This window comes from Mesitornis unicolor, unplaced genomic scaffold, assembly GCF_000695765.1.
Source record: "Mesitornis unicolor isolate BGI_N332 unplaced genomic scaffold, ASM69576v1 scaffold1493, whole genome shotgun sequence".
In the NCBI taxonomy this organism is placed as follows: domain Eukaryota; kingdom Metazoa; phylum Chordata; class Aves; order Mesitornithiformes; family Mesitornithidae; genus Mesitornis; species Mesitornis unicolor.
The window spans coordinates 1-26087 of record NW_010175109.1 but is presented as its reverse complement, the minus strand read 5'-3'; the positions used below and the strand labels follow the sequence as shown (position 1 = coordinate 26087).

At 46.8% G+C, this 26087-nt stretch overlaps 1 protein-coding gene across 1 annotated transcript in view; it reads right to left on the bottom strand.

Moving 5' to 3' along the window:
• The window catches only part of LOC104538156 (PH and SEC7 domain-containing protein 3-like), a gene marked incomplete at its 3' end in the record, with an annotated part of 67080 nt that extends 41658 nt beyond the window's left edge, over nucleotides 1-25422 (bottom strand). The window contains exons 1-6 of the mRNA XM_010181252.1: nucleotides 25049-25422; nucleotides 11235-11441; nucleotides 11051-11131; nucleotides 7983-8095; nucleotides 5376-5434; nucleotides 1178-1267 (exon numbers count right to left, since the gene is read on the bottom strand). Of these exons, the coding sequence (XP_010179554.1) occupies nucleotides 1178-1267; nucleotides 5376-5434; nucleotides 7983-8095; nucleotides 11051-11131; nucleotides 11235-11441; nucleotides 25049-25422 (924 nt within the window). The remainder of the gene's footprint in view (nucleotides 1-1177; nucleotides 1268-5375; nucleotides 5435-7982; nucleotides 8096-11050; nucleotides 11132-11234; nucleotides 11442-25048) is intronic.
• Nucleotides 25423-26087: the final 665 nt, after the last annotated feature.

Sequence of the window (26087 nt, the reverse complement as noted above, 5' to 3'; positions counted from 1 at the left end):
CAGTAGGTGAGCACCAGTGGAAGTCTCTCGTCAGTATGCTCAGAAGGTTATTTAAACACAGTCTGGAGACCTATTTATTCAATAAGGGCTGTAATTAGCCTGAAAATTAATCTGAACACATCTCTCTATGGCAGATTGAGAAATGAGATTCCTTGGGTTTAAAAAAAAAAGTGTTTCTGCTGATAGATTAATACTCTATATCCAGATATAAAAAATAAAGGCCTTAAATCTAAAACCAAGGGGGTTGAGTTTATATTCTTAACTCCTTAGTAAGAACTGAGGCAGGAGGGCCTAACAAAAAGTTCCCCAAGGAGGCTGGAGAAACTGAAGAAACAACCAATACTAGAAAACAAAGTTTGCCACTTCTTAACTATGCAGGTACATCCACATTTCACAACAGGCATGACAAAACCCAGAGAAGAGGTGGCAGTTCTTTTCATTTACTTTGGTAGGCTTTGGGTCTGCTGTCAGATGCAGCAACCTCTCATTTTTATTTCCATTACAGAAAAAAAATAAATTATGAGCTCTAGTATATACGCTTCTCTCTTCATTCAAACAGACTGCTGCTTCATGCCAGCAATCAGACAAAAGAGAAATGAAACATTCTCATTATTATTGACAATGAAACAAGATTTGTCCTGCTTAGCCTCCTTCTCCATTCTTCAGATTTAACTCCTGGCACAAACTTAATGAACAAAACCTGAAGCAAAGCAGCCTGTGCCAGGCAATACATTCTAATCTGAAATTATATCTCCTGCTCTAATGTGAAAACCCCAAAGCACCTTTGATGAAAAAACACACATGTGTTCCAGATACGCAGAGCTCAGGATTAGTCCTTACATATTCAATAGTCAGAACCAACTGTCTCTTCCGTCCACTTTAATCAGCACTCCAGGACAGCATGACCGCAGGAGCTTTCAAGACACACAGCTCTGCAGCTGGAGTTCAGTCACGCCTCTCCATGCTGCAGAGAGTCTCAATCACAATCAAATGAAGGCAAGAAGGAAAACAACAGGATAAACACTGTATATATTATATAAGCTCTGGGAGGGGAAAAGGGCCCATCGCTTGTCCTCTCTGACAATTAAGATTCAGAAAATGCAAGCAGGGTGTTCTGTTTTGAACCAGCTCTCACTAAAAAAACAAAACTCATTATATTCTGCAGTTCATTCCTTACCTTCAGCAGCCCTTTTGGGAAGTCTTTGCCATCATTCATGCCCTGGAGGTTAGCAATGAACTCTTGGCAGGTCATCTTTTTCCCAATGTTCTGGAAGGGATGGCAGAGAAATACAACATCACACTCACATTGCTTTCCAAAATGATGTAAATAAGCAACATCAGATGAATTGCATCTCTCTGCTCTCATTTAAGCCCAGGGCAGGCAGCACTAAGGCAGCATTCCCAAGATTACTCAGGGACAAGCATTCTTGTGTGAATACAGCTAGAAAAGGGAAGGTGCAGTTGGCCTCCAAGTCCCACGCACCCATCTGAAAGAAAAAACAGCTAAATACTGGAGGGCAATGAAGAAGGTGATGATGAAGCTCTCTGGTATCTGCATGTGTTTTAAACCACCATGTCTCCAGAGGCTCTACTTGATCCTGCTGTGAGGCACAAGGAAACAGCCAACTGAGGTCCTTTCCATACCTTTCTCTTAAGATTTCCAATGCTCCCTTCCAGTAGCAACTGCCCTGAGTTAGATGCCTAGGAGCAGCTATACTCTCTCTTTCTGTCTAATTCTCAGACTGGAAGTTGCCCAACTAAGCCACAAACAGGAAAGGAACGGCTATGTTCATGTAGGACCCAAATTGCTCCATTTGGAGGCTTGAGGCTTCCCTAAACTGCTCTTGGATCCCAGTTTCCACCACTCCTCAGAAAAGGAGTCCCCTGTGTGCCCCAGGTGCCAGAGGTCCCACATGTGGAATGCAAGAAGCCCTGTGAGTGGGCAGCAATGACAACTCTGAGTTCATAAAAAAAGTAGCCCAGAGAGATCTGAGAAAAGGCAAGCAGCTTGGGATGAGCTGTGAAATGTGGCAAAGGCAGAGGGAAAACATGGCTGTGCAATGGCCACAGTATATCTTTGGGGATGCTACAGGAGAAGGGTCTAAAGATTACTTCTTCATGGTCAGAGTATGCCTTGGCTGCAGAAATACAGCAGATGAGCTTTGTTTGCAGACAGCTACTTGAGTTAAGGGCAAAAGCCTGAATTAACACAAGAGTGGAGCGCAAAGAAGGGCACCAGTCAGTAGCACAGGTCATTCAATGTTACAGTTACATGACAGGTTGGACTGCACATCCTCTACCTCACTTCCATAATGTATGATCAGGGAGAGATGGAAAACCAGCAAAACCTTGACAGTCAGCCTCATCCAGCCAAAAAGGAAGATCTCACAGCCTGGGCCAGCACACACCAGCAGAAAGAAGGCAGACAGGAACAGTGGAATGATGCTGGTTTGGTCACTGGTGAGGCCACACCTCAAATACTGTGTTCAGTTTTGGGATCCTCACTACAAGAAGGACGTTGAGATGTTGGAGTGTGTCCAGAGAAGGGCAATGAAGCTGATGAAGGGTTCAGAGCACAAGTCTTACGAGGAGTGGCTGAGGGAGCTGGGTTTGTTTATTCTGGAGAAAAGGAGACTGAGGGGAGACCTTATCCCTCTCTATAACTGCCTGAAAGAAGGTTGAAGTGAGGTGAGGGTTGGTCTCTTCTCCCTGGTAGCTACTGATAGGACAAGGAGAAATGGCCTCAGGTTGCACCAGGGCAGGTTTCAGCTGGATATTAAGAAAAATTTCTTTACCGTAAGGATTGTCAAGCACTGGAACAGGCTGCCCAGGAAAGTGGTTGCGTCACCATCCCTGGCAATTTTTAAAAGACGAGTAGATGTTGTCCTCAGGGACACGATCTAGTGGTGGACTCAGTAGGGCTGGATCGATGGTTGGACTCTATGATCTTAATGGTCCTTTCCAACTGAAACCAATCTATGATGCGCTGCTTCCCACGTCAGGAAGGCTCCTGACAACACAGCCTGGCTGTAACCTTGGCTCTCTGTTTGCTAAACTTGCAGAACACAGCTTATAATTGCAGACTTTGGGTGCAGGCTGGAACCACTCTATCAGACTTGCAAATACTTTTCTTCCTCCCTGCAACAGACTTCAGCCTGCTTTGGTTTGCTTCCTCTACCCAGCAGTTTTCCGCTTCCTCACACTGACCAAAACCAACAGCAGTGTGGCTCCTTTCACCCACCAAGATGACTGACATTGCAGGGGAATGTCTGCTTTGCTTCAGGACCAAACTTAACATCTCCAGACAGGCCCTAGATGGGCCTGTCAGTCTAGAGGTACTTTAGAAGTCTCTAGCACAGCCTGGATGATGGCCTCCCTGCAGAGAAGCGAGCATGCATCTCCAAGACACAGCTAACAAAAATGATTTAGTCATAAAGAGAATGAAATGTGGCAAGACAGGGATAAATAAAGGGATAAGTAAGAGTTTGTCTACAAGAGTTAAGGGAAAGTGCGAACTGAAGGCAGAGCAGCTGCACTACCGCTCTACAAGCAGTTGAGCTTACTGTGGTAAGAGTCTGCACTTACTGATTGTCAGCAACAAATGGAGCTCAGTGTAGACAAGCCCCATGACTCATTTGCTCCCTGCTCAGCAGAATCATGCTAAGGATGGGTCAGAGCATTATCTTTGTTAGGAAACAGGCAATTAGTATGTGTCTGCAAGGGGCTGCATTCCAAGTCAAAAAATGCCCAACTTACCACCTATGTGGAAAAATGGAAAGCATTAAGAGGAAGACCAAAGTTACAGGAAATCAGAGAGAGGGGGGAAGAGGCGGGGACAGGGAGGGAGAGGGGAAGAGACAGGGGGAGCACACACAGACCATGCAGGACTCTGGCAAACTTTACAGCTGCATACACATAACAACACACTAATTTCTGCCACTAGGATAAGCCTCCAAAGTTACACACTGCCAGAGCCCTCCTAGATTCAGCTGCAAATCATCATCAACAACCATGGGTCAGAGCCAGATCGTTTAGTCCAGTACCTAATGAAGACAGCAGGGCCCACTAAATCATTGCAGGGAGTGATGGGAGATGCTGTCAGGCAACTATTTAGCTTCCCTTCCTGGACTGCAAGGCCAAGCAGGCTGGAGAACAGGTGACCCAGGCTGCTCATCGTTGTGGGTAGCAGGAACCTGGACAGGCAGCTTCAGGTGTGCTCAAGAGAAGTGTTGTATGCTAAGAGGCACACCGAGGCACATTCCTGTACTTCCACTTGCCCTCCCACAGGACTGACATGCTCCTCAGTGAAGGAAGGCTCAAACCAGAGAAAAAAATTCTTTACAACTCCCTTCCCCCTCCCACTTCTAGAATTTTCAGACAAAGGCATTCAATTAATGGGAGGTGGGCGTCAAAACCCCTGGGGAAGCACACACAAGCCTTGGCTTCATTGTGTGCACCCACCGCAGAGCTGCACCCACAGAGGCTGAGCAGGCTTGGAGACAGACCCAGTGTGCTCCCAACTGGAGGCCTTTCTGGAAGAGCCCTTGGCAGTGCAGTGGAGGGGCTCAGCCAGAGAGAAGCCCCAAAGCCGCATGCCTGAAGCCACCACTCCTGCATGCTATGGTGCCATGCTCCCTGTGTCATCCAGGACAGAGGAAGCCTCCCATCAGCACAGAAATACCATGCATAGCAGGCATATTGCACCACGGGTGCTGAAACATATCCTATTGCTGCTGGCACCCCATACCAGCGTGAGTAAGAGGACACAAACTGAAATACTATTTCCCTGGGGCAGGCAGTGAGGAGCGATGTGCAGTGGGGGAACACAGGGCTCCCACTCAGGATGCCCACATCTTCACTCTCTTGGCTCCGGACACAACTGTCATTACCCTAGCTGTGCAGAATTTTGATTCCACCAGATATGCCCCCTACAGCTGAATGCCTGCAAACATAACCTTCCCCTTGTGACCTTCCCAGCATCTCTTCACCTCTGTTCTTTCTTCTGCCTCCCCCTAGATTTTTTCACATACTGGAAAGGGGAAGCCAATCCCAACCACAGCTTCCCAGCCAGGACCGGCTACTCTAACCAAGGAAGGATGGGAAGCACACCAGAAAAGACAGGGGCCTGAGGACAAGGAGCATCCTCACACATTATGGCAAATCTAGGCACAATACTGGCCTACACAAAACAGATTTGGGCATACTGGAAATCCCTGCCCAGGACAACAGCCTGAGAGTACAGCCTTCTTGCAGTTTGCTGTCTGCAGGGTTGCTTTAGGAGCAGGCCACCAGGCAGGGGACTCTGCTGCCAGAAGGCCACCCTCTCCAAGCACAGTGTCAAGGGGAGCAGTCTGCACAAAGCTGTGCATACTCACGTGGCCATGCAGGTCTGTGTTCAGCAGCATCATGGCACACGTGAGACAGTGAACTCCATCTGCAGAAAGAGACAAAACCAGAGTCACATACAAACCCACGACTGGACCTTTAAAAACAGCTGAAACTGAGCCTCAGAGTCTAATTGTGTCTGTTCCTTTAATGAGAATATGTTTTATCAAGAAATACACAAAATTAAATAAATGAACAGTGAGGTCATCTTGCAGCTGCCAAGCCAGAACAGCCTCTGTTTCATCTATTAATGACTGTCAAAACTGTCTTGTAGCACCCATGGATGAGGCAAGCTAGACAGGAAACCACACTGTCATCCTTTGCTTGCTAATACCAGTACCACAGCCTGAATCAGCTCTCTCTTCATTTATTTCAGGCCAGAAAGGAAAGAGTAAAATGCACTCATTCTTGTGTGCAGAGGGGATACAACACAGTATTCTGTTTTCCTCCCCCTCATTTAGGGCTCAATTAGACTGAATTCTGGAGAACTTCATTCAGTTGTTACACTGTCTTGGCTCCATATTGGGTAGTGTGCACGCCAGGGATTTCTAAGGTGGTCCTGTAGCAAAGGCCCTCGACAGTGAGCCAGAAAAGACAGATTGTATCCCTAGTTCCATCCCTGGAGTCACTGTGGCAGACTTGGGAAAGTTAATGTAGACTGTTATTTGCCAGAATATACAACAATTTTGTATTTCTCATGTTCCAGGCACTCCTTTCTTTCAAAACCCAAAATGTATTGGCTCTGCACAAATCCAGATGAAGATGACAGTGCCCATGGTGCTATTTATCACCTCTGAAAATCCAAATGCCTCTAGTCAGTTTCCAAACACTAGGAATATATTAGGAAAAATATTTTTTCCATCCTCTTGTTCATAAACACATGGTGCCACCATCCCTTCTCTCACAGCAGTGTCATAAAAGCACAAAGTCATTTTTGAGACATGCACACTGCAGGGAGATGTACATAAAAACCTTCATGGCCGAGTCCAGATAATGACCATGTACAGGTCCCTCTGTGCTGTCAAGGAAGAGGAACAGGGTATGAGGATAGACACATCTCACACTCGGTGTGACTATAACAGGAATAAATCTATGCAAGGTGAAGCCATTACAGAAGTACATTCCCCAGGGTAAGGGCCACATTTTCTTCCAACATTTGTACAGGCCCTAGCACCCAAGGAGTGTGGTTGAACTGTAGCAGAGCATGAAATCAGAGAACTATTATCAGTAGCACTAATAAGTCTGAAGCAGCTGGAACCTGAGGCTGTGATGCTCCAGTCCAGATCTATGCATTTCTCTAGAGTAGCCTGCCCTCTCATTTCCAAACTGCAAATACATCCAGAGGAAGGAAAAGAGAAAGGCAAATACAATCTTGGATTTCCACTGAAAGGAGGAACTACCATATTTCTGCAGTGTAGCACTCAACTACTGACCGTAGAAATACAGCACCACACTTTAATGTAAATGCTTACTCAGGTTCAGAATTGGTAATGTCCCTCCTGCACCCTGGACCCTGGTAAGGCTGCCGCATAAACATGTAAGATATTATTTCAGTCTAGACATGACACATGTAGTCTGCCTGACTGCCTGTAGTGTCTTGAAACAAAAAAAGTCTTTAGGAAGAGAACAGAGATAACATGAAAAGAGATCCTGTCTTACTGCTACCTATTCCCTGATGTGCCAGCCAGTAAAGCTGAATGGGCACAAAGTGAGGACAAGGATCACCTCAGTGCCATTGGGGCAGGTCACAAAACAAGGGGCAAGGAAGTGTGGCAGTACCTCCAAGTGCAGCAGCTCCTTCTCACTTCCACTTGAGACTAAGGGCACAGCTTAGCCCTTGCTTATTTTCTTTCTCACTCTCCTCCCTTTCTCAGCGTGTGATCAGCCCACGCTGCAATTACAGCGTTGCATACCTCTGCTGGCATGGCTGGCTGAAGGCAGAAGCTATGTCACTGGACAGTTTGTCCCCTTCTCCAATGCCAGCTTTCTCAGGTTTGATCTCTGTGCTTGTTTGTTTTCCCCATCCATTTCCAAAATTACTGAAAATATTGGCCAGGAGGCAGCATTCCAACTGATGTTAGCTAGTAGAGATGGAATTATGCCAGGGTCTGGATACAGCACCCAAAATTCACCCCCACAACTGGCAAGAAGTGGCATGCTTGCTGCCAGTGCATGCAAGGACACAAGGACTGAATAGAGCATGGAAAGCAAACAGCTTCTCTTCCACCTGAGATGGAGCCTGTTCTCATTCACATGAGTGTAAGCCAGAGCATAGGTACCCACGCATGCTGGAAGTCGGCAAGACCAGAAACCACAGCTGAAGACATTCAAATCTGGAGATGCTGTAACTGAGGATTTACACCAAGGAGGCCTAAACACCTTCCCTGACTGGGGACAGATAGAGGTTTTTCAATGCCTTACCACGATTATGTGTGGAGAACATGAAGGGTTTCAATGCTCATCACAGGCAGTCTATAAAGTGTGGTGCAGCAATTATATACCTTCAGTTCTCAGGCACACACCACAAATGTCATTGAAGGTGAGAATGAAGGAAGAGGGAGACAACCAAAGACCTTCATATCAGAAAAAAAATTTACCTTGAGAAGAAATGGTGTTTGGGTTGCAATGGTAGTATCTGCTGGAGAAGTGGATTAAAACTCTCTCTCGTTCCTGAGTTTCTCCAATAAGTGAAAAGGCTTTAAAGAAACTCCTAAAAGAAGAACAGGAAAAGGTGAAATTAAAGTCATAAAACTCTTTTTGTCTCATACAGTGCACAGACCAAGGCACACTTCACAGCAAGAAGTACATAAGCACATACCAGACATTTGGTTGCAAGAAGCCTTTCTAAGAAAACGGGCTATTATGCCATGTGCAGTTAAGACCAGTATTATGGTAAATGAGGCAAGAGTTAAATTACCACTGGTCTGAGCCACAGAATATACAAATTAATATGCAATTACACCATTTGAAAGAGTTGTTCTTATTTTTAATGTTTTTCTTCCCTGGGGAAGGAACTGGAGCAGGTGTTGTTCATGCATTACAGCCATCCAGGGTGTTCTCTGTCCTTTTGTAATTGGCTGTCACCCCTGCACCATTTAACTTATATTCTCACGAGGATTTTCATCCAAAGCAGAAGAGCTACTCCCGGTACTGAAGTCACGCAGGTGCACTGCAGACTCAGAGCCCACACCAAATGTGCAGTCCACCTGCTGGAGGATCAACTGTCAAGCATGGCAAGGACCACACCAGACACCTTGCAGAGGGCAGCATGACTATATGACCTGCAGAAAACATCTGAGGAAGAGGGCAGAAGAGCTGCAACACCTCCCACTGAGCTTTGGCAGTGGGAGGAGCAACCTGGTCCTCCAGGTTCCTGCTCATGACAGTCTAGCGTGCAGGGCTGGTGCACACCTGGGCAAGGTCACTAGATGCAGCCAGCAAGCCTGTGCAAAGAGGTGGGACACACACACACTTCTATCAATCTTCATCTGGCACTTAACCACACTGCTGTTCTTCCTGCTACAAAAACTCATTACACAGCCAAAGAAGAAGTTCTGCACTTCCCAAAATCTTCACATCCTAAAGCCAAGAGGTGACCTCAGTGGTATCAGCCTCTGGCCATTTGTCAGGATGATTCTAAGAAAAGCCTGAAAACACAAACATTCTGGGTCCAGAGCAAGACAGCATACAAAATGAGTGTTAATAGACAATTTTTAAATACCCCATGAGACTGAAACTAGCATCAGATCTGAGAGGTGTGGAATATGTTGCTGGAACATTCACATCTATCTAGTCTGGACAAATAAACATTAATTTTTTCTCTTTGACGTGAGGTCAGAGACAGGCTGTACTTGCAATGATCTCACACCCATATAGAGTGTGATCTGCCTGCTAATAACTTAATTTCACATGTAACGTATTGCAAATAACCCAAATCACAAGTAGATACAACTGAGTTTTTGCAGAGTTTCTCTTCTCCTCCTATCTCATGTCCCCATGGGACATTTTGACAACTAGCCATCTTTCCTCCTCCCCCAGCTTGGGCTCTTTCCAGCAACACTCCCTGCCCACACCAGGCACCTACAACCTACACCCTCTCCTGCTCTTCAATACCTTTACGCCGCTGAAAGTCACCTTTGAAAGGCAACTGATGAAACAACATTTGGTAAATAAACATGGCAGGTTCCTGTCTCTCAGAGCATGGTGCTACGGCCGAGGGCCACGGGGTTGAGTTTCTGCCCACTAGGAGGACCAGAATGGACTCTGAGAGGGACTGGAGCAGCAGTCCCACATCCTCCCCTCCTGTAGTCCTGCGAAGGATGCAAGAGATGCACTCAGGAGATGCATGGATGATGTGGGCCCAGGCTGTGGAAGCAGAGCAGGACAATGAAGGAACCCTCCCCATGTGCCAGACGATGCTCTGTCTCTGGCCCCTGCTGCACGCTCAGGACGTGCAGCCAGCAGTCACTGTGGCTACTCCTGAAACCTCAGCAAACCCCTGGTGTGTCTAAGTCCCACACAAGCCAGGGCACATTTTAGAGAAGGTCATGTCTATTAATATTAACAGGAGATCTACCGGGAGCAGAGACCTCCTAAATATGTGCCACAAAGCAATTAGGTGTTGAATTTCACAATTTAAAAGATGGGTATATTTAGCATCACGCTCCAGGGCTGCTAAAACCCAGAGGGAGCAGCAGAGCTCCCACCCTGTGCTGAACCAATGCTCTGGCTCATCTCTGCTCCACTCCCCCCACCACAGGGGCTGCTGATCCACGGGCACATTTCCTTGCCCATGCCTTCAGCAGGCAGTATTCTGGCCTTTCCTTAGGGTCTGCCACCATGCCCTGGAGTCAGCCCTCTGGACAAGCATTTGCAAGGGGTCTGGCAAGTGCCTGCAGACCTCCTGGTTTTGTATCATTAGAAAAAATAACCCACTTGAGTAACCTCAGCCAGATGATTTAAAGCCAACTTAAATCCCTTTAAATACCAGAACACCAGCAACCGTGCTAACAGGCTACTGCTGCATAAACTTGGTGTTTTGCCTCCTAAGAAAAGTAATACTGAAAACAAACATTGTTGAGGCCTAATTTTAGTGTAAGAAGGAAGGATAACTAAAGGGTTGGGTTTCAAACACCCACATTGGCAGCCACTGAACTCTCAATGGCATTTTCCACGTGGAAGCTTTTGCTGTTCTGCACATTTTTGGTTGCCTCAGAGGGACAAAGTACAGGGCACTGCTGAGCCACATCAAACCCTGGCTTTGTGCATTGCAGCAGGGCAGAGCAAGCTCCAAAAGGCATCAGCCAGAAAGTGTGTGGCTCAGTTGCGAGCAACAGCTTCACTCTTCAGCAGCGCCTGGCAGACAACAAGCCCCCTGTTTACCAAGTGGTCATTTTTCTCCATCTCCTCTGCATCAAGGACCATTTCTAAGCAGGTCCACCCAAAGATTTCCCTCTCCAGGAAATGCCACCACACCGATAGCACTCTGGAGTACAGCAGCAAGCCAAGCCAAACAGAAGAGGAAAGCTCCATCCCAAAAACAGGTATGTCGCACCCCTTTCTTTACCTTCTTAAGCCCCCGCAGGACAACCTCTTCCATCAGGACAACACAACAAACAACACTGCTACTACAACAAGAATTTAAGGTCTGCAAACAGGCCTGTACCTGAGCGAGTAGTCCAGCGTCATGCCTGTGAAGTCAAAAAACTTAAGGTATTCTTCGGCCACAAGCTTGCTGAACTCGTTGCTTTAAACAAATAAATAAATAAGTAAAAGGTTATAACTTGAGTGAACCCTTCCAGAACCAGCAAGAACAACAACATGGCCAAAGACCCCATAACAGCACATACTTTTTACCCAAATGCTTTGCCACATCCGAACGTTTGAATCTGTCCAGATGGTAGAGGCGCTTAGCCAGGCGCCTGGCTGCTTCCAAATTGCTGCTGCTGCCATTGCTGAGATCATGGCCAAGGGCTCCGGTAGCATGTTTCTCTGGAAGTTCATTGCTCCCCATGGCAGCACTGGAGTCTAACACCACATTCTGCAGTTCAGCATTGCTATGAGACAGAAAGAATATGGAAAGAAAAATAAGATGACCTTATAGTTTCAAGAAGCATTTAAGACCTCTTAGAATACATTGTGGTTTGAGCCCAGTGGGCAACTGAGCACCACATGGTCAATTGCTCACTCGTCCCTGACATGGCATGAGGAGAAGAAAATAAAACAAAGACCTTGTGGGCTGAGACAAAGGACAGGGAGGGTTCACTCACCACTTAATGTCATGGGCAAAAACCAGACTCAACTCAGGGAAAAACAAAACAATTTAATGAGTTACCAGTAGCATCAGAATAGAACAGTGAGAGATACAACCAGATCTTAAAGTCAAACACCTTCCTCCGCCCCTTCCCAGGCTCAGCTTTGTTCCTTGTCTCTCTCCAGTGGCACGGGGGGATGGGAATGGGGGTTGCAGGGGGATAGGTTGTTGTTTCCACTGCTCCTTCCTCTTCAGGGGTAGGGAGGACACCTCCCACTCTTCCTCTGCTTCCACGTGGTGTCCCTCCCACAGGAGAGAAGTCCTCCACGAACTTCTCCATGGATCTGCCCACGCTGCAGTTCACACGCAAACTGCTCCAGTGCAACTTCCCATGGTGTCATGGCCTCTTTGGGCACAGCCACCTTCTCATGTAGATCTGCTCCACTGTTGAACTTCCATGGGCTGCGGGTGGGTTGACGTGCACTGTCACCACAGGCTGCAGTGGAACTTCTGCTCCATCCACCTCCTCCCCCTCCTTTCTTCACCAACCTTGGTGTCTGCGCAGTTGTTCTACTCACTTCCCACTCCTCTCTGCTGCAGGTTTCTTCTGCTGGTTCTTGAAGAGTTGCTGGCTCTTGGGCTGGAGCCACAGCAAGGCTTGAGCTTCAGCTTGAGGTGGGGCCAGAGCAGCCCAGCTGGGCCAGGGCCATACTGTCCATTCTGGGGACAATGTGCTGCACCCCTCTTAAAATACATCATTTGCAGAGGTGCTGATTTGCTTGGCTTTGGTCACAAGTGGGTAAAAAATTGGAGCCAAGGGAGTTTCTATCAGCTTCTTACAGGACCTATCTCCATAGTCCCTCCCACTACCAAAAAACCCCTCACAGAAGTGAGGGATACAGAATAAAAGGCAATTAATGGTACAGAGGCAAGATTACACAATATAACAAATGCCACTTAATTGAAAGAGCTGTGTAGAACAGGGACATTTATTCAGCTGTCATCAGAGGTTCAGACTGTTAAACACAGACTGAAATATGGGCTTTCCAGCACAGAAACACATTCTGCTCTGCACTCATCTTCTCAGTGTGCCAAGTGTCCGCAACTTGTGCTCACTTTACAGAGTGGTTTGCTATTATCAGCCTACAACTGCACCTGACAACACTGGCTTCTCATCTACTCCTTGCTCTAGTGTTTTTTAACCCAATCACTTGCTTGGCTTGAAGAAGTCCCTATAAAAGTAGGCCATGAGCCATTTTCCAGGGGAGAAGGCAGCAAGCAAACCAGACTGTTCAGTAGCTCTAAGCTGACTTGGCACAAGTCCCTTCCTCATTCTTCCCCAGTTGTCCTAGAAACAATACAACTCTCTAAATCTAAAATAACATTGCAGTAGTCTCAGCAGCTTCCGTGCCACCCATGAGCAGTGGGCATCCCACTGGGAGGCACTGCTAGAAGAAAGCAGGACTCAAGGAACCCAGTTTGGGGAACAGGAGAGAGACACAAGCCACCCAGACCAGACTGAAGGACTGCTTGCTTTCCTCCTGCTCCCTCATGGTGGCAATAATTTCCCTCACCAGCTGCTCAAACTCAGGATGTTCAGCATGGCAGTCCCAGGGCACTTTACATAAATCATGCATTTATAGGTTCCTCCCACCTCTACTACAGTAGGAAAGCTCTGGCTGAGCAGTGTGCCTGCTTTGCTTCTCCCCTCAAAGAGGCAAGATCTGCCATACCAGAAAGCGCACCCCCACATACAGAACCCTGCACACAGGCTGGCTTTTAACTTTGGAAAAGCTTTTCTTTGACACTAGCATGAAAATCCTTGCAAAACCTCAGCTTTGCACGTGTGTGCATGACAGCATTTCTATTAAAAAAATTACTATACAGAAATTCTTTCCACTAAATCCTCATTTACATAGGGCTAATGAACAATCAGCAGGGGTCATGCACAGGGCAGATACAAGTGGAATGAGTTAAAGATGATTTTAAACACAACACTTCAACATACCATGGTTTCACACAGCACTGTAATCTCTGGGCTTGACAAGCCAGGGATAGAAAAACCGATGCCTGCACTCCAGTAACAATTATCTAGCCATGTATGTCTGGTAGCCACTTGTTAACCCTTTAAAGATGAGATTTTCATATGGCGTGAGCTTAAAATTAAAATCTGTGCCATTCTGCATGCCTCCTTCCTCACAAATCATCACCTGTGTCCTACCTCTCTTCCCATGCATGGTTTAAGAGAAGGAGGAGGAGAAGTCTCCTCCAGGATGGAGACTTGCCCATTTCACCTGTGTTTCCATCCTACCAGTCCTGCTAGAACATCAAAAGTATCACACATCCACATTGCAGGTACAAATTTTTCATCAAGTATCTGGGCAAAATAACATATCTAACCTGTTGCTACAAGTACTAGAGATTTGATTTTGCATTGATTTCAGTGTAAAGAAAGAGGTGCTATAACAAAGGGGGCTCAGTCTCAGTGCCCTAGTAGGGAATTAATACTATAAATACAATTCCAACAGTATTAACACCACCGACCACCAGCTACCCTAGAATAGACCCGCCCCCCGGCCTCCTGATACCGTTGTTGTGGGAAATGCCTCTTCAGCCCTTTCCAACAGCACTAGCCAATGTCTGAAATTCTCTAAATTTGGCCTACTCCAAACTTGCCAAGAAAGCACATTCCAGAGTTCTCTGACAATGTCCCCAGGCAATGCCTTGGCTGTTCAAATCAGTCAGGACTGGTTCCAGCTCTAACAATTGACAAAAGCAAAAGATAACCAGGTGAGCTGACACATCTACAGAGCTTTTCACGTACAAATGCTGCTTTGAAAGCCAGCCAACTTGCAGAGCCTTACTCATAAATCACAGCCCTGTTTCACCGCTGCTCTTCATTAAAGGTAATATTTATAGCTCTGAAAGATGGCCAAAGCTGACAAGAAACATCTGTACTTTGCTAGGAACCAGTGCACTACGAGAGTCAATGTTACTGCAAACCACTATAACTTTAGAAAGAAAGGAAGTGCCAGCATCTGCCACTTAGTGAAATAGTACAGCAGCTCCCAGCTTCTGTTTTGCCTCTCAGAGCAGCAGCTGGATGTGGAGGAGGAACACCCAGCAAGGAGAGCATGCTCTTTCCCCTGCTCGCCAAAACTAGCTGAGGGGGCTGTGTAAGAAACCTTATCTTCGTAATTTACAGCTTCATCCTGACAGAGGTCCTCGTACATTTATCAGGTCAACGAATAAGGGATGCTGCCTTCAGTAATTCCAGAAGTTAATTAGTTTATTACTTAACAAGTACAAGGTGGCAATCAAATCAACAAGACAGGTTGTCTGTAACATAAGCCTCTTGTTCAGGGAAAATGCCAAATTGTTAACATTAAAGTGAGACTTCAGTTCTTAAATCTTTCACATGGTGAAAAGGCTCACTGCCCACGTCACTGAAGACAGGAAATACAGACACCCAGTGCATGACTCCTGCAACCCACCTTCTGGATAGGTCATTTTAGCAGGATCTGGTGGGTGTTACTCAGGGGAAAGGCTGACATCTCTTAGCTCCAAGCCTCTCTAGGTGCACCATTTCCCTTCCGTGCCCCAGTTTCCCCAGCTGCTACACAGAGATAATAATACTTGCCTCCCTCTGTAAAGCGCTTATAATGGACTCCAATCAAGGGCTAGGAGGGACTAAGGCTGCAAATAGGTCTGTCTTCTTCAGCCTACAGTTTCTACACATACAGACCCCACAGCAGCATTACCAGCGAAACTGAGCCAGCAATGGCCTTTGTGATGCAGAGCAAGACTGGACATGGATTCCACATGCAGTTTTTACTCTTTACCATGTGAAAATCAGAAACCTCAGCTGACAAAAGTAGGCTGAAAATGTAATAGATTATATTCCCCCTAATCCTGAATTCAAGGCCAAAAGGGATTGAAACAATACTATTGGTAATTGCCTGTACAGCAATGGTGGTAGATTTTCATCCAGAGGCTTTTACATTAATCTCTGCTATCTAGAAACACAGAAAACAGAAGCTACAAAAAAAACCCAGACCCCTTTGGTCTCACAGTACATGAGTTGTGGCTAGAAAACAGGTCCTTAGACATTCTTATTTCTGTCCCAAGCAATGTGCTCCTGACAGTGCATTCCTCCCTCCTTCTGCCAAAGCATCCCCGGGGTCACAGATAATGCACAGAGGCTGTGATCACCATATTCTACAGAAATTACAGCAATTCAATAAACAGCTGCTATGGTAAATTCAATACCTTATAACAGCAGCTGCCGCCCCTCCATTCTCAAGGATGAAACACAGGCAAACTGTAGCATCTGTAAAGATGGTTTCCCATAACACACCATAAGCACAAGGCAGAATCTCAATCATTTTATACTGTTTTCTTCATATATTCTACAATCAACCGAGTCTATAGTGATCTAGCTTGCAATGCCAAGGTATTCCAATTATGCTGTGTTCAGCAATTAGCACGACTGATCTGTTTAAGAATATCCTAGATTCACTTATTACACTCATCCTGGGTTCTGCCAAAATTGAAACCCACCACAGCAATGTATAGTTGGGAAATGGCTGCAACATGGACAAAACCAGAGCAAGGCCTGTAACATAATGGTAAGTATACAGGCACCTTATATGTCAGTGGTTCAATCTCGCAGTCTACAAGGCTGCAACTGAAAGCTGAGCCTGAGTGGCAGGGTGAGACAACTCTGTCTAAGTGCTGTCCTCAGCCCAGCCACGTCAGCGATCCCAGCTTGCCACTGCCTGCAGCTCTTGCCAGACCACAGTGCAGCACACGGTCCATGGCACACGGTCTCCCCTGGATGCACATGGGGCCCTTCCCCAAGGAACACTAATCCATCTGGCACGCATGTCTGGAGGGAGTGCACTGGATGCACCAATTTCCCTGGATGAGGCAGAGCAGGGAGCTTTCCAGGTCTTTGCAAAGAGAGAAGGAAACATGAGGAAACCCAGCTTTTTCTCTCAAATAAGTCCACACACCTTTAACATCAGCTTTACTTCAAGGCACACTAAGTCAGGCATTTGCCAGCAAAGTCCATCAGCAAAACGCAGCGATTAAAAATAAGGAAGGGTGGAGACGCATTCTGGCACGCTGAAGCTCGGGCCAGAACAAACGCTGTTTTCAGCAGGGGCACGGCATCCTCTGTGAAGCCACGCTGGGGCTGATAATCACCCTCTGCAGCACTTGTGCTGGCCCTGGTTTTTTTTAATGCCTTCACTCCAAGCCGCCTTCTCCACCTGGCTCCAAAACAGAGGACACCATCCCTTCAACTACAGCCACCAACTCTGGCTGTGAAAAGTGCGCTCTATTTCTTACTCAGCAGTCCCTCAGCAGCAGCTCTCGCCTCACAGTGTGGCAGGGACATCAGAAAGGCAGAAAGCACTCAGATACCCCTGATAACAGCCTGGACTGCAGGGAAGGGAGCAAATTTCCCTCTGCAAAAAGTCCTGCCCTAAAGGAGCAAATCCCTGCCCTACAAGCCTTCAGAGAAATGTGGATGCTCAGCCAGTGATACCCTTCCACATTTCAGAGCTGACCAGAAACAACTGGCAGCACAGGCTGAATTTTGTTTCAAGGGAGCTGAAAAGCCATGCTTTAACAGCCTGGCTCTAAATGGAGTAGCCTCACCAGAGAAAATGAAGAAGCAGCAGTGGGACATGATGAGTCAGCTGCAGCTACAAGTGACCAGTCACACAGATGGGCTGGGAATAGCTCTGCTGCAGCTCTGAACCAGCTTCTTCAGGGCCAGGAGAGAGCAAGCACAAAATCACGCCAAGCAATGGTTTACCTTGCTAGCTACCTCCAGCTCTAGGGCTCTTCCAAGATACAGCTGTAGGAAGGGGAGACAAATAACAAAAATAAAAATAATGCCCTTTCCTAGCAGATGACTCACTGTGCTATTTTACTCCGAATGGTTTAATCAGCTTTGAAGTCCTACGTATGGATTCTCTTCAAAGACATGCTTTGAAGTAGATCCCTCTTTGAGAACTGACACAGCTGCACTTTGCTGCAACTCGATTCAGTGGGTGTCTCACAAGCACAGCATCAGCCAGGACACATGAAGGGAGGCCGGCTTCTGCAACCCAGAGTACCCACTGAGGGTCCATTAAAAAGTACCTTCAGCCTTGTCAGGTCACACGGAGCAGAGCAAAGTAAAAAATAAACAAACAAGCCCTGTAATCTCCTACTGGTTATCAATAAAACGCATATGCAAAGTCAATTTCAGGGGCCGAAATGCATGCTGCTACTTAAAAATAACCTCTTGCTCCCTATAATTATCTGCCTTTTTCTTTGATTAAAATAATTTCCATTGATTTTAAGTACGGAGTTAACAGCCAACGCATTCAGAAAATGCCATTTCTGGTAGGCTTGCATTACAGCAAATGCAAACACTACCGTTAGGGGATTGCAGCATTAGGACAAGAAGTCCTGCCACATGCAGGGACAGGGTTGCAGCCCTTCCAAGAGACAACGTGTCCTTTATTACACAGACACGCTGGCCCATTGCCATCTGAAGTACAAATGTTTTGCTAAAAATACTTCAGGTTTGATTCCCTTTCAGCCTCAGGCTCCTTACATCACTGTGGCAGGAGTCAGCGATCGCAAAGGTACTCTAACCGCATTAATGCCCCCATGCCTAGAAAGTTATAACCCAGCCCTTGCCACAGAGGGTGGTCAAAGGCTCTCTTTGCAATGGGTATTTCTGACAGTTGCACTGACATGTATACTAGTCTCCTTGATATATCAAGATAGTCCCATGCTTAGGATCTGGCCCACCCGCCACAAGATACGAGCAAAAACCAGACCCAAAGAATGCATTGCGCACCCGACACCGTGCTCAGAAAACAGCCACTAAGTGTTTTGGGAGCCCTTGGGCTCTCTCCCCCAAGCCCACTCACTCCCCACATGTTGGGGGCGCCAAGAGCCATCCCTGTGCCCAGCAGTAGCGTGGTATTTCTCCACACATCTCCTGCAGGGTCCTCCAGGACAGAAGCAAAACTGGGAAGCCAGTGGGGTACTTCTCTCCTCGCTCAGGCTCGATTTAACTGCTTGGAAATTGGGCCAGGGAGTGCACATTAATGGTCCAGCTGGTCCTCCCTGGCAGAGAGCAAAACAGATGTATAAAAAATACAGGTGTTTATGCCTTTTGGTTAAGGCTCCCCTGCAGACACGCGGATGGAGCATTTCATTGCCAGCAGTAGTATCGCACAGGAGCTTTACATTGTAACCACACAGCGAAATGAACTGCCTGTCCTCAAAAAGAATAGTTAGTAATAAAAAAAGACAGACTTCCACAATAAATGAAAAACAACCACCAACCAACCCACAGCTCACCCAGCTGTGCTAGCACAGAGTCTGCATACTCCGTTCCCTGCTCTTCTCCACCGCTGCTGCCGCATCACATTCGAAGCTACACATGCCTCCCCGCCGCCCTGCCAGCCGCCAGGCTCTGCCTCTCCCTGTCCCAACAGACAGACAGATGGAGAAAGAAGAGAGCTAACCAGCAACAACGTGGAAGGGGGCTTGACTGGCAGCCAGTCGTGGCTAAGGGATGAGACGGCAGGCTGCACCTCAGGACCGACTCGGAGCTGGCAGAGACGCCTCGGTGTCGGTGAATGAAGGCTTCCTGACCTAAATGGCTTTGACTTTAATGGAGATATGCCAACAGATGCCAGCTTAGAAGCTGAGCTGCTGACAGCTTTATACTGAGACGCTTTGTGCAGTGAACTGATCAGCTGCTCCACTTTTTTTTCTTTTTCTTTTTGTTTTCTTTTCTGTCTCTGTCAGCTCCTGGATTTTTGTTGTTTGTTTTATTTTCAGAGGAGGCTGGGAGCTGAAGAGGCGAAAAGTCAGCAGCCCTTTTTTCCCTAAAACAACAGTTTATTTAAGCACTAGAAGCAGTTTTACAAATTCCACACTGTATGTCCAGAGCCTTGATAAAGTGACACCACCTTCCTGCAGGGAATACCAAGATGATCAGTGTGGCGTTAACATTTCTTAAATTACTGAACTGTGCAATAAAAGGACAAATCCTGAGCTGTCAAAATTCCACTGGTTTCAGAAATTTAGCCCTGCAGATTGTGCCACTTAAGCTTTACCTAGATTTAGCATGCCCATGCCGGCATGTTGTCCTTATGAGTGGCTCAACAACTGACAGATGCAGTAGCCCATGCGCAGGCAAATGGGCTCCAGCACGTGTTTGCTTGCGCACCGGCTGCAGATGCATTTGGTGAATTTTCTCTTCTTAGGACAACAACCAGTGGCATTCCTCTGTATAACTTTCCTTATCTTGAGCATATAGATGGCAGCAAATATCAAGTGCCACCTGCTGACAGTCCTAGCTTTCCTAGGTCACAGAGTTTGTCATGAGCTGTGGGATGTCCAAAGGCCAAAAAATGTCCACTTAGATCTTGGGAGATTTCACACTAAATTAAAAAATTAAATCTAGTCACGAGGTGAGTCTTCAAAGGGGAAAAAGGTTCCACCAGACTGCTGTTGGATAGACTAATAAAATTAATTAATAAAGGTTACATGCTAGATATGCAAGTACTGAGTCCCACATCTGCATTGAAAATCAAATACAGACTACCTTGGACAAAAATACTGACATGCAAGATACTGCTAAACTGGGAGAAGACTTAGAGAATCAACCTGAAGAAAGAGATCAACCTGGGTTTATCTGACAACAAAGTTTACTCCCCCAAAGAGAGAACAAGCAGAGGGCTAACCAGGAAACTGCTGGAGATGACCCACACACAGAAGAAAGAAAACAACCACAGAAACTACTATGAGAGACCCAAACCATTAAGAGTAACCCAGCAGCCATTGAAAACTGCAGTCTACGTTCTTGTGTGTGACCAGATTGCTTTAGGGAGTTTGTTTTCTTCCCCTCTTGGATTACAAAAGAATACATACGTGACTAAATTTGTGTTTGCATCTCTACGAGAATTATAAATAAAATAACAAGATTTGCAGAATTTGCTGAGCACCAGTTCTTTGAAGATGATGGCAGGTAGCAAACATTTAGCATTTTTTTAGGATTAGGAGCTGCAATACAGACTTTTAACCTTTTCTCTCCAGATTCAGAAAAATCTTGGGCGATGTCCTACCAACAGAGGCCACACCTTCCAAGACAACTCAGGAAAAGAACTGCCAGAAGTTTTTTGGGTTTTGTTTCTTTGTTTGCTTTTTAATTTCTTGTTCTGACTGTATCATACAAAGGAAGAGGGATTAGGAGGTCTGCTGTAAAGAATGCAGACCAGAAAAGAAATGAAAGAAAGATTAAAATAAATTCTGTCAGTAGAAAAAAAAGACAGGGATCATCACTGAGAGAACTTCACTTTCAGACACACTGATGCTCTGTTGCTTACTGTATACATGGCACGGATAACTCTTCCCTCAGGTATCTTACTGCTTTGGAAATACATCTCCTTCTTCCCACTCTGATTTAATATAAATTATTACACCTAATTCAGGCGATGCAAACTTAGGCTCAGCATCTGGGTAGCACCTTCAAATAATCTTCTTTATTGCCACTGCAAGTAAGACTAAGTTCTCATATCCAAGGCTGAGCCTTGCTCCATTTCACCACAACCCACTGGCACCAGAAGAGTGGAGCACAGTACATGGGGTGCAGGTGCGACAGTGGGGACTGCATGCCCCTGCAGGGATAACAATGAGGCAAGGGGACCAAACACAGCCCAAATGCAGTATGTTTGCTGCCACTGCAAAGCTTCATCACACTGGCAACCTGTGGCTCAGCGCATTTCCCAGGGACCCCATGGTGCCCTGACACACAGTGAGGCTGTCCCTCAGCCCTGAAACTTCACATGCTCCCTCCTCCCCCAGCCCTTCCCACCCCACCCACAGAAACTTAAGGCTACTTCAGCTGCAGAAATTTGGTTTTCCCCTATAGGGATGATAATTACATACCTAGGAAAGAGATTAAACCCCCCAAAAGACACCAAGAGCTGGAACAGTTCCCAAAGGAAGGTAAGCTGCACACCTTCTCCCCCAAGCATCCCTCCTCCACTGGCCACACACAAAGGACACCTTAGCTGTGCTAGGAAAGGAGTACTCAAAAAAGCAAGCCAACCTGTTCTGCAGGAAAACCCAGGGGCAAGCTGACATCCCCCTACCCTAAGAAACAGCAGAGGGGGGCTGTCAGAGCCAGCACGTCACAGCATTCACGCCAGGACTTACTCCATTTAATCATGGCCAGCAGCTGATAGGGACGAAACATCCAGACACCCAGGAGCCCATAGGAACTTGCAGCCCACAAGCCTCTAATAATTTCTTTTTTTTTTTTCCTCTCTTTTTTTTTTCTTCTCCCAATTCTGAAGGCATGTGACTGGCCTTCACATACCAGAGCTGACCCCTCCCAGAGCCAGTGATTTCCTAAGAGCAGAGAAGGATGTTACACTCCCGCTTATTCATTACAAAACTAGGTTTCTTTACTGGTAAGCATTAAAAGCTCACGCCATCTAGGGTCCATGTGTCAGTTCTGCTCAGGATCCCTCCGGAGAGATGTGAAATGTACTGTGGTGCTCAGCTACCTTCTATAAGGAGGAGAAGGCCATGGGGAGCACCTGCTCCCCCCTTCCTAATTGGCACACAGCTCAGTTTCCAGGTGTAAACCATTAACTCTTCGCTCTCGCATTCACCCTCCTTTTCTGTACCTGATAGTGAAGAACTGCCAGTATTTCACTCTGTTCTCCCATACGTTGGTGCTGGTACTTGGAAGCATACTCTCTCCCCACACATTTTCCCACACATTTCTTTTATGTCACTGAAATACCGCGGCACAAGGAGCTGCTGAGGTTTTGCTTTCGGTTTTAGTTCACTTGGGTTGGCAGCTCGGTTTCTGGAAAACGGGGGTTTATGATGCTTCTTGTGCTGCACTGCAATTCTGCATTGCCTTGCTCCCAAGCTCCACCGCCTCACATCCCAAATTCCCCCACTTCACTTTGCAGTTGCCACTGTTCACACGCTGAGAACCCCACACCTGGAGTTCAGCTCTACAGGATGGGGTCCTCCAGCTGCTCCCCTGCCTGCACACATCCTTCAGTCACTCCACCTCAGAGAGTGGGCAGAGAGAGCTCGGGAGCCTCGGGTACCAGGAGAGCCAGCAGATCCGCAGAGGGCGCAGAGACCTCCGGTGGCTCCACGACATATCGCAGGCAAGCTGCTGCCGGGGGCTGCGGGACGCAGGCAGGGCCAGGGAGCGCTGCCTGGACCTAGCAGGGCACTGGGCTTGCTGGACCACTTCAGCGTGTGCCCCTTGATGCTCTGCCACGCCAGGCAGGTGCTACGCATGGGAAACTACAGCCTCAGTGCAACCGCAGGCACCATAGGATACAAGGACTTAGAGCATGTGGGCTTTCGGTTGAAAAAACAAGTCTGGGATTGCTTCGCCACCGAGCAAGCAAACTCTTAGAAATAGTACCCATGGCTCAGGCAGCTATTTCTGGTTCACCTGAGCATCACAGTGACACACCATCCTGACTGCTTTGTGAATAAATCCCATGCAGTAGCCCACCCTCCCAGCATGCACACAGTGCTCCTCACCTGTGCACTCAATCACTGTGATTCATCTCTGGCTCCAACCATACAGCATCTGTCAGTCACCTGTACCCTGGCGCAGTACAACACGATACTAGAATATCACAGTGGGGGGTGGTTAATAAGGGTATCGGCCGGAGGACCACCCTGTTGGACACATCCACGGCTGGCTGTACTGCTGCAGATACACTCTATCAGTACTTACCTTAACAGAGCGAGCCTCCGAGGCTCGTCCCCAACAGAGCCCTGGAGACTACAATGGTAGAGCTTTCTCACAAACCAAATTTTGGCGACACTTCTTTTTTCCTTTTTTATTAAGGGGAGGAAAAGAAGAATTTAAAAATCCTCTGTTGGTTTATCACTATGGCTGCAAATTTAAACTAAAATTAATTCCTAATGAAATCCACACTAGGCAGGCACCTAATGTGTCTCTAAGCACTATCTAAGCACACCTTGTCTTCAAGGTAACTTCTCTCTTGATGACCTGATGTAGGCCTTACTTGACAGTACTTTTTAGTTACTAGATGCTACAATTACGGAGTAACAGAATCAGGGCCTCTATGTGCTGCTTGTCCTCCACTGCCCGGTCTTAGGACAATCTCTGGTTTCAGTTCCGGGAACTGCAAGTGTCAGGACTGACCTCTGTTTCTGGCTCCATACTGGTTTGTAGCAGATTAGCAGTCACTTATTGCCTATTGGCACCAAGCAGTTCAAGGTTGCACAAGATTTAAACACCCTTTTTTCCAGCAGGATTGATGGAAAAAAACTTTTAAAGAACTAACTCCTTCTGCCTGTTCTTTTAAGGGCAAACTGAACTTGAGTCCATAAAGTCAGCAAAACTATTTCTGCTCAAAGTACTTCTTTCACACTAGGACAAAACGAATAAACCAGATGAAAAACCACTGGCTCCCAGAAAAGCTCAGACTAGACTAGTCTTATCTAAGGGAATAGACTAAGGACTCTTAGAAAACATCCTGTCCCTGGAGGATGGAGACCTTGAGGCATCTCTGTCACTCACAAGGTCACTCACCCCTCCACAGATTACTGCTTTCGGCTTGACTCCCCACTTTGCCTGTCACTGCCTTTCACTCTCCCCAATCTTCCTGACAACACACCGCAAGGGAAGTCTGCTCACAGAGTGAGTTTCTAAAGTTACACATTATTTTCTGACCACTTAGCCTAGTTTTTGCTTCTCACATGACTTTTCCCTTAATTGATTTTCTTATCTCTTCCTTTACCTAAATGGAATTGTTAACATTTTTTGCAACACTCCCTCCACTCTCAATCAGTAACTAGTGCACAAATGAAAGAAGGAGCTAACAGTAATCCTATGGACACGCTGGGAGCAAAAGCTTGTCCCAGAGAGGAAAAGCTATGCCCAGAGACACACCTTTAACATCCAGATCTCAAACTGCATTTGGACAACTCATCCATGTGCACAGGGTGTTATTGCTCCTAAAATTGCTGTTAACAAATTCAGGTATAAGTGGAGCTGAACAAGGTTCATCTGTAACCGGTAACTAACTTCTCCAGGGACAGGTCCCAGAGATGTAACAATACCAGCCAGCCTCTTACCGACACAAGTATCACCTACAAAACATTCATAAAGTAAATTTGCTCTTTTCTAAAGAATGGCAGGTTTGGATGGCTCATTTCTCTCCTGCAGCTCACTCAGTTACATTGGAAATTATTCTCTGTAGAAAACATGACGTGTTGAAAGAGGCAAAACTACACTCCATGACAGTCTGCTGAAATAAAGAGAGACTAGGGAAAAATCAGCATGTACACAGAAAGCTCACCCACTGCTTTTACCTTTCCAAACGAGGGATTTCTGTGACGTCTCCTCTGAAGAGTGTTCCACTGAGATCCCTTAAGCCATTGGTGATGCCTTCACCATAGCCCTTCACCTCCCCATCAGGGGGAAGCTGCCCCAAGACTGACGTCCGATCTAAAAACTGGCCACCCTCCTTCATGCGCTGCTGGATCATGGGAGTGAGTGGCATCTCAAAGCTGAAGTAGCTGTCAGGCTCCGAGTACAATGTCTCCAGCGACTCTGCACTGTAGTATAAAGATGCATTGTCTAGGATGTTTTCAAACTGTGAGCTGTACAGATCAGTGGAGATGTCAGAGTGCCTCTGCCCAAGGACATCTTCATATCCTCCTGTGGCTGCTTCCCCCTCATCCATCACCCTGGAAATTAATCAGAAACAGCTCGTTTCAGCTTAGGGGCAAGGTTTAGACCTCTGGGTGAACCTCCTCACCTTCCACCTTTGTGAACAGAAAGGTCAACATGGCTTCATGCAGGAGAGGACACTGCAGGTAAAATGCTAGTTTCTCCTTGCACCACCTCTCTTCATGACTGGCACCATCTCCCTCTCTAGGGACATAAAAAGAAACCATTTTCTGGGTAAAAGGAGGAGGCAGGGAGAAAGCCTAATACTGCCTAAAAGATAACATCAGCCACTCATGTGCAAAGGAGAAGAGCACTCAGATATGTGTAATGTCTCCACTAGCACTGCTGTTGTGTCAGAGGCAGCACAGGTCAGAGACGTGCACCCAGATGGGGCTTCTGCCTGTGGAGAACAGTTTGCTGGCTCTGCAGTCCTAGGGCTGAAGTCTTCAGCAAAAGGCTGGAGGAAATCCCTCCAAAATGCAAAGGGAAGCAAATGCAATGAAAAATCTAGAGCTGGGAGAACCAGATTGGAAGGGGGAAGATTCAGCCTGCTTGCAGATGCACAGGAGAATGTGTAGCAACCGCCTGCAGAAAGTTTGTTCCTCTGCTGCACCAAATAGTGCAAGACTTCTCACGGCACATGCCAGGCATCAGGGGTGCCCACCCAAGCGATCCCTC